The 13622-nt window shown below is 50.0% G+C and overlaps 6 protein-coding genes across 6 annotated transcripts; 5 read left to right on the forward strand and 1 right to left on the reverse strand.

The window, feature by feature from the left end:
* Positions 1-110: 110 nt before the first annotated feature.
* Positions 111-1922, forward strand: BKA55DRAFT_742551 (aldehyde dehydrogenase). The gene is made up of 2 exons (XM_046201507.1): positions 111-642; positions 712-1922. Exons 1-2 carry the CDS (start codon positions 330-332, stop codon positions 1848-1850), a joined length of 1452 nt encoding a protein of 483 aa, XP_046044146.1. The 5' UTR covers positions 111-329; the 3' UTR covers positions 1851-1922.
* A 1026-nt stretch (positions 1923-2948) lies between these two features.
* BKA55DRAFT_695321 (retinol dehydrogenase) lies at positions 2949-3866 on the reverse strand (the record flags this gene model as incomplete). Its single annotated transcript, XM_046200141.1, has 1 exon — positions 2949-3866. One exon carries the CDS (start codon positions 3864-3866, stop codon positions 2949-2951), a length of 918 nt encoding a protein of 305 aa, XP_046044147.1.
* Positions 3867-4637: 771 nt separating this feature from the next.
* On the forward strand, positions 4638-5316 carry BKA55DRAFT_580188 (uncharacterized protein). Its single transcript, XM_046193941.1, has 2 exons — positions 4638-5122; positions 5183-5316. The coding sequence occupies exons 1-2, from the start codon at positions 4933-4935 to the stop codon at positions 5212-5214; spliced, it is 222 nt and encodes a 73-aa protein (XP_046044148.1). The 5' UTR covers positions 4638-4932; the 3' UTR covers positions 5215-5316.
* A 904-nt stretch (positions 5317-6220) lies between these two features.
* BKA55DRAFT_523040 (uncharacterized protein) lies at positions 6221-7011 on the forward strand (the record flags this gene model as incomplete). The annotated part of the gene is made up of 3 exons (XM_046188616.1): positions 6221-6270; positions 6382-6772; positions 6868-7011. 3 exons carry the CDS (start codon positions 6221-6223, stop codon positions 7009-7011), a joined length of 585 nt encoding a protein of 194 aa, XP_046044149.1.
* Positions 7012-8679: 1668 nt separating this feature from the next.
* On the forward strand, positions 8680-9885 carry BKA55DRAFT_544298 (Aldehyde/histidinol dehydrogenase; the record flags this gene model as incomplete). The annotated part of the gene is made up of 4 exons (XM_046190690.1): positions 8680-8707; positions 8827-9090; positions 9186-9293; positions 9362-9885. The coding sequence occupies 4 exons, from the start codon at positions 8680-8682 to the stop codon at positions 9883-9885; spliced, it is 924 nt and encodes a 307-aa protein (XP_046044150.1).
* Positions 9886-11956: 2071 nt separating this feature from the next.
* Positions 11957-13416, forward strand: BKA55DRAFT_523415 (uncharacterized protein; the record flags this gene model as incomplete). The annotated part of the gene is made up of 3 exons (XM_046188637.1): positions 11957-12130; positions 12190-12765; positions 12817-13416. 3 exons carry the CDS (start codon positions 11957-11959, stop codon positions 13414-13416), a joined length of 1350 nt encoding a protein of 449 aa, XP_046044151.1.
* Positions 13417-13622: the final 206 nt, after the last annotated feature.

Below are 13622 nucleotides of genomic sequence, written 5' to 3' on the forward strand. Positions count from 1 at the left end.
GGCCAGGTTTTAGCCGCGTGGGGAAGTCTGTGTGGTGTGTTAGAATGGGCGGACTTTTGGTGAAACCCGAGGTTCCGGATCGCCTAGATCGTCTTGTATCTGGACAACATCTAGTACCATGTCATTTCATAGGTTATTCTGATCTGTGCGAAGCCTTCTGAAGAAGTCTGAACAAGTATCACTTGATACAGGCAGATATAAAGTGACGCTATCGCCGGCCGTCTTTATTACTATCGTGCCATTCAATCTTGACTTGTCTTAACCTAGCGCCACAAAGATTCCCTAGCTTGCAACGCGATAAAATTAAACACGTCTTTCAATCCATAATCATGTCGGCCCAACCACTCAAAGAGAATCGACTGTTTATTAATGGCGAATTTGTCCCTTCAGTCTCTGGCAAGACCTTTGATTTAACCAATCCTACCACAGAAGAGAAGATCGCGTCCGTCTATGAAGCCGGTGCTGAGGATGTAGACCTCGCTGTCAAGGCTGCCAAAGCCGCGTTTCCAGCCTGGTCCGCTCTCTCAGCTGAGGAGAGATGCGATTACTTAATTAAATTGGCAGACGAAATCGAGAAGAATGAAGAGTTGTTTATGCATCTGGAAGCTATTGCTATGGGCATGCCGCAGTCTGGAACTAAATGTCAGTGATTCTTTTATCTAGAACTCTATATCAGCCTTGGTAGCATGCATCTCACTAACAAGGAAACAGTTGTTATTCAACTTGCAAAGCGATATTTGAGATACTTCGGAACCCATGCCATTGACATCACTGGAGAAACATCTCTCAATACCACTGGATATATCAACTTGTCAATCCGTCAGCCGTACGGCGTATGTGGAGGCATTATCCCATGGAATGCCCCATTGTTCATGATTGTCACCAAGCTTGGACCGGCTCTGGCGGCTGGCAACACTATGGTGGTAAAATCATCTGAAAAATCCCCCTTCGCGTCGATCGTCGTGGGTCTTTTGTGCCAGAACATCGGCCTTCCCAAGGGCGTTTTGAACATCCTGAATGGGTTTGGTCGACCTTGCGGTGAGGCCATCGCTAAGCACATGGATATCAGAAGGATCTCGTTCACGGGCTCGGTTGCCACTGGACGAGCCATCCACAAGGCCTCTGCCGAGTCTAACTTAAAAGACGTCAGTTTGGAGCTTGGTGGTAAGAGCCCTTTGCTTGTTTTTGACGATGCACCTCTCGAGAAGACTGTCATGGCTGCCGCCTTTTCAATCTTGTACAACTCGGGTCAAGTCTGCATGGCTAGCACCAGGATCTACGTGCAAGAAGGGATTGCTCCCAAGTTTATTGAAGCTCTAAAGTTTGCAATGTCGGAGCTGGGTGTACCAGGAGATCCCTTGCTTGCCAGCACCAAGCGCGGGCCACAAGTTGATAAGCTACAATTTGATCGCGTCTTGTCTTTCCTTGACCACGCAAAGGAAAAGGGTTACGATATTGCACTTGGCGGTAACAAGGCTCTCGATAAGGGCTACTTTGTGGACGCCACAATCGTTCGCGATGTGCCAGAGAACGACAAGTTGATCAGAGAGGAGATTTTTGGACCTGTTCTTGTCATCAACACGTTCACGGACGAAGATGAGGTCTTGAATAAGGCCAATGATACCGAGTTTGGTCTATACTCGAGTGTTTTTACGAGTGACCTTTCACGGGCCCTGAGGGTTGTCAAATCATTAGAGGCTGGTGCTGTTGGGGTGAACTGTACTAGTCCATTCATGGCTATTGACATGCCGATGGGTGGCTGGAAGCAGAGCGGTGCGGGAGGTCGGGAGTTTAGCAAAGCCTGCTTGGAGACCTGGACCCAGTTGAAGTCTGTGTTCATCTCCTTGTAAGGGGTTCCTTCAACATGGTCTTGTAAAGCTTATAAATAGTTTGCTATTGTGATTCTGCGGGTTTTTGGGAACAAGTGGTTTTGTATTGGTAGTAACTGCTTGTAAATACCGAAGAATTCAGCGTCTAAGAACTTCTTTCTGTCAGTGAAATGAGGCATTCCAGTCCCGAGAATATACCCAAGGTTAGTTATCTGGTAAGGTTTCCCTTTACGGTCGTGGATTTTAACCGGGATCAGAGACATCTCAGAGTTTAGGGACCTAAAAATTCGCAATCAAAACAATCGACATGTTCAGGCAGGTGTTTTTGGGAAAGTCCACTGAGTAGGGGCCAAGACGAATATGATCACTGGCTGTCGAGTGCCGACTCTAAGAACGACACTCTTGTGACAGATCCCATCCAATATTGGTGGAAGAGGCGGAGAGACTACCCTCGACTGTCGCGAATGGCCCTTGACCTACTATCAATACCGCCTATGCCGGCATAGTGCGAGCGTTTGTTTAGTGTTGCTGGGCAAACGGTGTCACCGCTGCGGACCCGATTGGAAGCTAGCACGATAGGAATGGCACAGACACTGAGGTCATGGGTGCGGAACGGCCTAGTCGACGCGGCTGATAGCTTGATTGATGTGTCAGAAGAGGTTGGAAATAGCGTTATATGGGAGGCAGAGGAGGATGACCTAGACGCTGGGAAGTGAGCATTGGGGGACTCGACGTGCGTGTGATGTTCCACATCTTCAATTCAACGCCATCAATTCAATCTGGAGATGCAGTGGTTCAACTCTACGGGCCAAATGCTGAGTAAGCTGTCAACGCAACGCCACCCGAGGACGAAATTGATGGAATTGAATTGATCGCCAGCCTGTACCAATTCGTTAGGTGATAGGCCGCCTTAATCACGATGAACGGCGGGATGCACCAGCCTTAAAGAGGGAGCGCGTAAGGGGTTGCGGACGTTATTTAAGCAGACGCATTAACACAACAAATTCGTGCCATGACGAGGTTTTAAGATACATCCAAAACACAAAATCGAGCAGCAGAATGCTTGAAAGACATGAGGTGCTCATGTAATCGTGTAATCCCATTACAACGGCGTAACGATCACGCATGTTTCTCGAGCTCCTCCTCAGTCCACTCCCAGAGTTGTTCCTCGAGATCTCGGTCGTACGAATGCTTCGAGCCACATCCGGCGACACCGACAGGGAAATAAAACTCGCCTGATTTGACCTCGGGACTAACGGAAACCCACAACTGATTTTTGACGCCAGTGGACACATTGGAGAGAAACAAGCCGAAGAAGAGTAGGATAGGTTTCAGGATGGGCCAGCTGGCGGCGAGACCGCTGGAGAGGTTTGTGTTAACGAAGCCTGGGTGCAGGGAGACGGACTTTATCTCCGGGTGGCGGCGCGACAGGGCACGGGCATAGTGGACGTTGGCGAGCTTTGAGATACCATAGCGCGTAAAGGTCGGGGTGGATGCCATGTCCGTCTTGAGCTTGTCGAAATCGTAAGACTCGGTGAAGGCGGAAAAGGTCTCGGCGGCGGCGGCGACGGTGACGATGCGGACATCTTGGGGTGGAGTAGCGGCTGCCGTCTTCTTGAGGATGGGGAGGAGTAGTTTGGTGAGGAGGGCGTGGCCGATATGGTTGGTGCCGAATTGAATCTCGTAACCCTCCTTGGTGGTGCCGGCCGGGGTCGCACTGATTGCGGCGTTGTTGATGAGGATATGGAGCTGCTGCGACTTGGCGTGGAAATCGGTGGCAGCTTTTTTGATGCTGTCAAAGGATTCGAGGTCGAGGTTGAGGTACGTGATAGGCGCTGCGTTGGGGACTGCCTTGCGGATGTCTTCGATTGCGGCGAGGGCCTTGAACTCGCTGCGCGCCGCGAGGAAAATGTGCGCTGGCTTGTGCTTGCTGAGTTGCAGGACAGTCTCTTTGCCGAGGCCAGTATTTCCTCCAGTGACGAGGATGATCTTGCCGGAAAGGTCGGGAATGTCCTTGTCCAGATCGAATGTCGGCATGGCGATAGTGAATTCCCGTAGTGAATGGTGATTGAGAATCAAGTTGTTGAGATTGAATGCACGTTGATTTGGATTGCGCCGGCTGGCTGACATATCAACATGGCTTTGACGACAAGGCACTTTTGATCCAGTGGTGCCACCGAGCCCACATTTGCCTCATGTGTGCACACATGTGCACTCATGTGGTGCTCCTGTCGGGGTCAATTCCAACCCGAATCGCCGCCAATTCGTTGCTGAGTACGGAGTACGTGAACGGCTGAAAGTTTTGCTCTTGTGACAGAGTGGTTGGCTGCGGTCGGTTCGGATCCGGCTAAGGGAACTATTTTAGAGTGGATGGAATTTATGCTGGTTAATCTCGCCTCGCTTGACTCTGCATGACAGACGTGGTTGGAGGCCAATTTCTCCAAGTATTCAGCATCCTATCCTTAGCAGCTGAAGGATGGGCAAACGTAATCGCCGCCCCACACCGCCTGTAGGTCAGGTGCCCCCATTCTGGGCCCTCCGATGCTGCCTTGTCTCCTAAAAAGAACGAGAGGTTTCCCATCTATACTTGTCTAGCCCGTCGCATGCCTTCCCGCTGTGTATCATATTTCGTACAGCGGAACAGAAAATGTTTCATCGTCTCTGCTGTTTGTCCACAGTCGCATATGTCTGATTCCACTGCTCCTATCCTATGACATCGTGACATAATTCGGGGTACCAAGGTGCATGTACGGTAGGGTCCGCCCAGATCACCCCGGTTAAAGCCTCCCGGGGTTGTCCGCCGTCCGTCTACCAATGAGAGAATAGTTTTGTAGAAGCTCAATTACTAGGGCCCACCGCTTCGGCGTTTCGGACAAAACTGAGATCCGTGATGTGGCCCGAAGGAACGGTCGCACCTTCAGCTCCTCTCCTTGTCATTATGCCCCTCTGATCGGGCGTCGTCACTCTGCTTGTTCAACCCCGCACCTATGGGTGACAAGCATGCACATGCTTGCGCCATCCAAGTGTCTACTCCTTCCTTAGGAGCAGTCTGGACGCCGGAAACTTGACCTTTGACAGCACGTGACTGGTCTCCCATCTCAACATGCCGTCAGATGAACCCGCAGCTCTGCGGAACTGCATCAGCTGCAAGGAGCGCAAAGTCCGTTGCGACCGCCGTCTTCCTTGTTCCAATTGCACAAAAGCTGACCGGGACTGCGTTTTCCCAACCACTGGCCGAATCTTGCGACATCCCCGGCGCATGAGGTTGGAGGATGTGGTAAACCATCTGCATGGTAAGTCCGCTGGTAAGCGAACCGGGCAGTATGATGGCCATACCAACAATGAGACCCCAGTTTGTGAATACCGTAAGAACTCACGAGATTGACCGCGCCCTGTGGATCCGTTTCTGCTGGTTTCTGATCTATGATTGGCAGGCTGCAAATAAAGATCTGACATTTCACTAAGAGCCTCTAGACGAATGAGCGTAGCTTCCTGGATCCCCAGGGTGCAGTCGATTTCGTGAGTTTTTACGGTACATGGGCCAGGCTGAGGACAGTTCTTACATCGTTGCCCCTACGGACATCAGCCTTGATCCTTCTTCAGCACTTTGGCAATGCCGCTCAAAATGTCCCAGGGACTTGCCAGAAGTTGACATCATGGCCCATGAGGACCGAGGGGGACTCTACATAGGGGATCGCTTCTGGGCGGCACTACAACAAGAGGCGACATATTCCCTGTTACCCAAAAGGCCTTCAAACGGACCTGCTGACCGACACGCATGAACCTTGATACAATGAGCGGGAGCCTCAGCAGGTTCAATGGTAAAGAGGAGGATGATGCCCATTCAGTCTATAGCCCAATGCTTCCGTCTTCTCGTAGAAGAATCGCAGCCCATGCATCCAGCGATCATCACAGGGCAGGGACCTGATGAAGGGATCATCTCAACCTGCGGAGGACCCTGGATTGGATGAGTGGAACGATATGTTTAGTGGAGGCGAACAGTCGACGTTGTGGGATCGGTGGGCGTTTTGACACTGGTGCAAAATTGAAATGACGGGCAACCTGCTTCTAGGCTGATGGTAGTGTTATTGCGAGCATAGAATGGCATTGATGCAATGGTACCGTAGTTAGCACAACCTAGTGTATCATTGTTATGTAAGGAGTACTCCGTAAACAGCAATTAACTTGAGGACGCGCATGGATGGTCGTCCTCGTCCTCTATGACTACAGTGACTTTCTTTTAACAATAAATTCATGGGCACAACAATGCACCGTATCTGACCTACAGTACACCAGTGTTTAAATTACATTGCAGTCCCACACATATACTCTCAGCAAGGCCCCTACTAAACGACACTCTATCTAGGGGTTCTGTACTATTTACCGGAACGATGGCTTCTTACCCGCCTGCACCATGCTGCACGGTTGGCTTCAAACATGAGTAAGAGTTTTCCCTTAAGCCCTGATGAGTAGACCCGAGATAGCGATTTGGAGGCCTGTCTAAGAGGCACACCTCAATTCAATACTAGCTGAGCAACTCACATTGTTCTAGAGGCACGCCTCAAGAGAAGGACGTCGGAATCGCCGATGGCGAGTATATGGCCTATCTCGCGACGCCTCCGCCCAAAATGGCCAAGAAATCAGTTGCTGTACTCTACTTGTCTGACATTATGGGCATATGGCAGGATGGCCGGCTGCTTGCCGACCAGTTCGCCACCAACGGATACCTGGCCTTGCTTGTCGGCACGTTCAATGGCACCCCAATACCAGTGAACAAAGTCAGGAAGATAAAAATGCCTGCTTGGCTCAGCGGGGGCTCAACTGGTGACAACCACCGCAACGAGCCGGCAGTAGACCCAATTGTCAAAGACACCATCAAGATCATGGAGGAGGAATATGGCGGGAAGAAGCTCCGAGCGGTCGGATACTGTTTTGGTGCCAAAGTCAGTCCGTATCCGATAAATCCATATCCAACTTGTGCCACGTTCCAACGGGAGAGGCAAAAGTAAGAAACGAGCAGTTATAAACTTCCTGGCAGTACCTTGTCCGCCATTTCAATGCCGGCTACATCGCCCACCCCAGCTACGTTTCCGACGATGAGCTTGCTGCCCTAACCGGGCCCCTATCCATCTTCCCTGCCGAGAAACGACATGAGACGGAAGGATATCCTTCAAAAGGCTGACAAGCGCTTACCAATTGATGCTCTATTTCCACATCGAGTATGGTTTTTCGATGCGTGGCAATTTAACAAACCGGGCGCGGAGAAGTGGGTGAAGGAGCAGGCCTTTTGGCAAGCTGTTTCATGAGTCTCTGCTGCACAAATGAGGTATGGCCTCCCGGGTCGTAGGTAGTTGGCAGGAACTTGTTTTTTTCTTTCTTTCCCTATCATAATACATAGGGGACGATTCTCCCACCGTTGAAGCCTGTGCTTGGTAACGGTAGATATGAATCGGCATTAGTCTTCCAGTCGTGGTTGCAGCAGCCCGTAATGGTCTATCTAAGTACTATAGCAAAAGTTGTCATATGTAGCACTACGCAGTGGCACTAGGGCGCCGACAGGCCATGCCGCCTGTGCACCTTTCAAGGAGAAAATTTCACACAGCACCTTTATCTCGGACCAACCTGTTTTCTACCTTGTCATTCCACTCTGTTATTGGACGAGTACCAAGTCAACAGAGTGAGATGCTACCCAGTCTGTGAACTCGTGATTATCAACCAAGTAGTTTATGCTATACACATTGTTGGAAATCCGGGAATCCCCCTTCCCTTCAGGGTTTAGACTGTTAGACTGAAAGTCCTAGATTTAGAGTTCAAAGTCCTAGATGAAATCATCTAGAGATATAAACCCGAGAAGAACTCTCATCTCAAAAATTAAACAATCAAGTTTTACAAAATATATTTTTTCACCCAGCACTACTGCGCAATATAAACAACACACAGTAGATATGCATGTTACCAAAACAGCTCAGCCCTTCAATTCCAGAAGTGTACGCTATAACTTCCACACTTTGGTGTAATGGATGTTCCTTGCCTTGATGGACAAGATGTGTCCCAGAAGGTCTGTATTGACTCTACTATACCCCTCAAGTCTCGGTTTGCTAGGCTAGGGGGTGGGGCTGCCGACGACCGATGACCGAAAGACCAGCTCGATCCTGTGCAAGTGCCGACGACCGAAGTGCCGAAGCCCAGAGCCTCGTCCACGAATAGAGCAAATAGATCGTGTTTTAGACCCTGTACATTGTAGCCTCCGGACCTTTAACATGATTCTACTTATATGGTTGTCATTGAATAAACCTGCAAATCCCAAATGGTGCATATTTGCTCGAATTTCCATCCGACTATGCCCCGGCATCACAATCGCAGTTCCAAGTACTTCACATAACACCATTAGTACTACCACGCCATGGCGATGGTGTAGGGTTTTATTCAACAAACGCCAGCTGTAACGCCAAGCACATTCGAACAGAAGTAAGCACCATTATTGACGGGTAAAAGAATTGTAGGTTTGTTTACATGACATGCACGACCATTCTTGTGAAGGCCAGGAAGTTACAGTCAATACAATACCTATGAGATGACGACGGGTGGGTCCATTCAAGAACCCACCTTCTCTGCGTCGGCACTCCGGCACTTCAGTCGTCGGCTCTCATGAGGAGCGGGTCCGGGCTTTTGGTCATCGGTCTTTGGCAGCCTCTGCTCTAGTGCCCCTAGGAGCAGAGTCCCCGGCCTTCTAGTGGCTGCGTCGGAGATATTTCGACTAGTCCCCATCGTTGGTGACAGGGGTCTCTCGGCCGGTGCAATCGACCAGTGAACTCGACCGGCGGTTGGAGATGACGAGGCCTAGAGCCCTATGGCTGGATATCACACACTTGGCGTTGGTGATGTGGTTTCTAATTGATCAGAAGGATCATACAAGACAAGATCTAGTGCCGCCAGAAGCAGATTCATATAGCACTCTGTATACAGTAGTGCTTTTGCTGACGACGACTGTCGTCAGACCGACTCTTCATCAACGGCGAATTCGTTCCCTCGGTTTCTCACAAGAAGTTTGACGTGATCAATCCGGCCGCCGAGGAGATAGCTGCCTCTATCTATGAGGCAGGGGCTGAGGATGTGGATCTGGCAGTCGAGGCTGCGAAGGCTGCCTTCCCAGAGTGGTCAGCCCTCTCGGCCGACGTGAGATGCGACTATCTGAGCAAACTCGCGGATGAAATCGACCAGTATGAAGGTCAGATCACGTACATGGAGGCAATCACCATGGGTGTGCCCCAGGTTGGAAGCAAATGTTAGAGATACCAAGCCCTTATCGTATTGAGGAGGCTTCCATTTTCTGAACCTTTACTGACAAAAGTATAGTTATGCTGGGCACGGCTAAGCGATATCTCAATTTTTTTGCACACAAAGCCATCAACGTGACTGGGGAGACGTCACTCAACACGCCTGAATATCTGAACTTCTCAATCTGTCAGCCCTACGGTGTCTGTGGGGGATCATTCCCTGGAACGCTCCCTTATTCATGCTTGTCAGCAAAGTGGGCCCTGCCTTGGCTGCCGGCAACACCATGGTTCTCAAGTCTTCAGAGAAGTCTCCACTCTCGGCCATTTTCTTTGCGTCTCTGTGCCAGAAGGTTGGTCTTCCCAAGGGCGTGCCCAACATCCTGAATGGATTTGGCCGACCTTGCGGCGAGGCCTTCTCCAGGCATATGGACATCAGGAGGGTCTCATTCACAGGGTCCGTCGCCACTGGACGAGTATTACAGAAAGCTGCAAACGAATCCAACCTGAAGAACATTGGCTTGGAACTCGGCGGCAAAAGCCCTTTGCTTTTCTTCGATGACGCATCTCTCGAGAAGGCGGTGAGGTCTGCTACCTTCTCTATTCTATACAACTCGGGCCAAGTCTGTATGGCCAGCTCGCGAATATACGTGCAGGAAGAGATTGCCCCCAAATTTGTGGCAGCCCTGAAAGAGGAGATCTTTGGCCCAGTGCTTGTGGTCAATACTTGTTGGAAAATCCGGGAATCCCCCTTATCTTCAGGATTCAGACTGTTAGTCTGAAAGTCCTAGATTTAAAGTTCAAAGTCCTAGATGAAACCATCTAGAGATATAAACCCGAGAAGAACTCTCATCTCAATAAGGAACAATCAAGTTTTACAATATATATATTTTTTTTCACCCAGCACTACTGAGCAATATAAACAACAATACTTTCACGGATGAGGTTGATGTCTTGAAGAGGGCCAACATTGAGTTTGGCCTGTACGCCAGCGTCTTCACAAGCGACTTGGCGCGGACCATGAGAGTTGCGAAAACACTTGAGGCCGCAGCTGTCGGTATGAATTGCGCCAGCCCTTTTATGGCCATTGATATGCCAATGGGTGGATGGAAGCAGAGCGGTATGGGGGGTAGGGAGTTTAGTAAGCATTGCTTGGAGGATTGGGGATAGAGTTGAAGAGTGTGGTTATTTCTTTGTAAAGGCTTATAGCGTTGTTGTATCCTTGGTTAAGTAGCGAAACGCTATTATCTACCTCCCCCTTGTCCAAGGCTAATCCAATTTCTCTCTCGTTCACATTTGAGTCTTTCGCTTTTTCTCATAGATAGTGCTGGGTTCTCCTCAAATAGTTGATGTAACAATTCAATTACTTTACGACCTCGAAGGATTAAATTAAATATCAGTTCTTGAAGATAATCTAATAGACATGATCGATGAAAGTTATGCTAAGTTCCGAGAAAAGCAATACACGGGATACGATAGAGGACTAAGCACTCAAGCGATGTTAAAGATCTCATCCTACATTTAATTGTCGAGCGGAATATGCTTAATACCGAGAACCTTATTAAAGAAAATCACGGTACGCAGCCGTCCATAATGAGAGACTAAGATGGCTTCCGCCCCTGGACAACCGTCTGGTGCCAGTATCCTTGGTGCTTCCCTGATCGTATCTCCCGTCCGAGGCTATGTATGTAGACCTGTGTTTCAGCAAGCTCTAGCCCAACGTAATAGTCATAAAAAGAACATAACCCTTAACATCCGATTCGAAAGGAAGTCTGGCATATACCCAGCTCTCGAAAGAAAGGATCCTTTGGTCAACTACCAAGCGGAGTCTGATGAAGGTATCAGCCCATCTGTGTTCCTAATGAGCTAATAGCAGCACTACACAGACCAGACGACAAGCCGAATTGCCCATGGCTGAATCTTCTTAACCGTGCCGTCGCCACCGCCGATGACTGGCGGAGGTTTCGGGGCTTTTAACGGTACCGGTAAAGCCTGAGAAATGAGTGCCGACAGGGCTAAAATCTAGGGAATATTAGTAATCGGCTGTTGGAGATGTAGTAGTCCACATACTCGGCGAATTCGCCGCCAGCTTGCTTAATCTGGCTTTTGTAAACCCACCAGACAAAACAACGCTAATTGATATTATTCGGATCTGCACCCCTCTCTATAAATTTACAGGGGTCAAACCGGAAAGTTCCTGTCACAAGGCGGGAGGAAGGTTAACACCTCCCCTCGTAGATCAATCCCCTTAAAAAGAATTATCTTACTTTTCCTATATATGAAGGGGAGCAGGTTCTACTCTCATGGATAACTTAGGACAATGATTTTTGACAGGGTCTGGTCATGACGGGGGTGAGGAATTGGGGAGGGAGGGGGTGGGAGCGCTAAACCTTGTTTCTACGGCTGAGCATGCCACACATGCCCAAGGACCCTTGGGATAAATCAGGTCTTATGGGCCTAAGAAACTTCATTCTATGGATACCGAAGCCATGATATGCCGACCAGCCGGTACGAAATAGAGGCGCGAGCAACCCCCCAAACCCGAGTACCGCCTAGCAATAACTGAGCCTCTTTCTCGGTCCCGAGTCCCGATCCACTGGTAACGCCGCTCACCTCCGCTTGGCCTGGAATGCTTGTCTTGAGAGACCAGGTCTTTGAAGAGTTGCCGTAGGGCTTCCATGAGAGCCCCTTGTTTACCCAGTCCATTCCCAGACGGTGACTTCCTGAGAGAATACATAAAGACCACCATGCCCTAGCCTGTTGAAGTCGCCGAATCATCTAGCATCAATCTTCTCTACACATCTGGAGTTAACACTTTTCCTCACCATGCTTGTCAAGATACCTAGTTTGTTGATGGCGGCGGGTATTGTCGCCCTGCCGTCCACCATAGCAGCAACCCATACTACCCACACCACCTCCAAAGATGTTGTCATAATCGGCGGTGGCGCTGCTGGCACATACGCTGCTGTTCGACTGCGTGAGGACTACGGGCAGAGTATCGCTTTGATAGAGAAAGAGGGACTCTTAGTGAGTCTCCGAACATTGCTTTCCTCGTCACTGATGAGGAATGACTAACCTTTCGATAGGGTGGTGCAGTCAACACTTGGACTGACCCCAAAACTGGGACACCATACGAACTAGGCGTTGAGGCCTTCCTGGACTACAGCAAAGCGAGGGAATTCTTTGCCCGCTTCAACGTGTCGGTGAATCCTTCCACACAAGAATCAGTAATTACCCGTTATGCAGATTTTTGCACTGGCCGTTGGGCGAACTACACGGCACCTACTGCCACAGAACAGTTTACCGCGTTCGAGAAGTATGTCAAACTCGCTGAGCAATACGAGGACATGATGCTACCTGGACTCTGGAATTTTCCAAGCCCCGGTAATATTCCCGAGGACCTGCTTCTCAGCTTTGGCGACTTCGCCAAGAAACACGGTATTGAAGCTGCGGTGCCTACGATTTGGGACATAGCCGCGGTAGGCCTGGGAGATCTGAAGACTCAACCAACCTTCTATGTCATACAGACATTCCCGGCGCCGCTCGCACGAGTATTCATCGGCAAGGGTCAAACTCTGTACGTGGCATCCCACAGAAACCAGGACATATACGACAGAGTGTCGGAGCTTCTCGGTGACGACGTCCTATACTCCAGCGTTGTTGTGAGCGCGCAGAGAACATCCAACGGGGTGAAAGTAGTTGCCAAACACAAGGACGGACATCTGACCGAGATTCGCGCCAGGCGTTTGCTCATTGCCATCCCACCGACCGTGACCAACCTCGCGCCCTTTCAGCTTGACAAACATGAATTCGATGTATTGTCTAAGGCAAAGCATACGACAGCGTACGCTGGTGGCGTCGTATCTTCAAATCTGCCTCTCAACACTAGCATTGTCAACACCGCACCCTCTGGGGACTGGCTGGACTACCCAGATCTCTCATTCCTACAGTGGTTTAAGAACCTGGATTCACCAGACAGTTATCACAAGGTTATGATGTTTGGAGACGAGACTCTGGATAGTAAGGGCGCAAAGGCGGTTGTCGAGCAGTCTTACAAAAGATTGGTCCAGGCGGGCAGTCTGCCGGGAGAAGGTGGCACGAGGCTTGAGTGGCTTGACTTTGCGGAGCATGGATCCGTAAACTTGCGGACCTCAGTCGAGGAACTGAAAGCCGGCTACATCCAGGAACTATATTCTCTCCAGGGACATCTCTCAACTTGGTACACGGGTGCAGCTTGGTCGTCGCAGCTGCATACTCCCACGTGGGCTTTTTCGGACACGGTCGTGCCTCGGCTGGTGGAGAGCCTGAAATAACCATGATGGCGGATACTCCAACGCTCAGTCTCCGGCCTGAGTTAAATCTTTTGGGCCAGAGGGCGTCACACTTGATGGTCCCTTATCTTCCCTTCGACAATGTCCTAGCAGCGTCCACTCATTGTACTTCTATTATGGGCGCCCAATACAGGATGGGGTCCGTAAACACACGGGCGGTGACCAGTAGGGGGACGAGTCCGTACAGC

This window comes from Fusarium redolens, assembly GCF_020744475.1.
Source record: "Fusarium redolens strain MPI-CAGE-AT-0023 chromosome Unknown BKA55scaffold_18, whole genome shotgun sequence".
Lineage (NCBI taxonomy): Eukaryota > Fungi > Ascomycota > Sordariomycetes > Hypocreales > Nectriaceae > Fusarium > Fusarium redolens.

What these genes read in the sequence shown, in the direction of transcription:
- BKA55DRAFT_742551 (XM_046201507.1), top strand. Translation starts at nt 330, where the DNA reads ATGTCGGCCCAACCACTCAAAGAGAATCGACTGTTTATTAATGGCGAA. An exon ending in GCCGCAGTCTGGAACTAAAT is followed by an intron (nt 643 to 711) that starts GTCAGTGATTCT and finishes ACAAGGAAACAG; the next exon opens with TTGTTATTCAACTTGCAAAG.
- BKA55DRAFT_580188 (XM_046193941.1), top strand. Translation starts at nt 4,933, where the DNA reads ATGCCGTCAGATGAACCCGCAGCTCTGCGGAACTGCATCAGCTGCAAG. An exon ending in TGTGGTAAACCATCTGCATG is followed by an intron (nt 5,123 to 5,182) that starts GTAAGTCCGCTG and finishes ATGAGACCCCAG; the next exon opens with TTTGTGAATACCGTAAGAAC.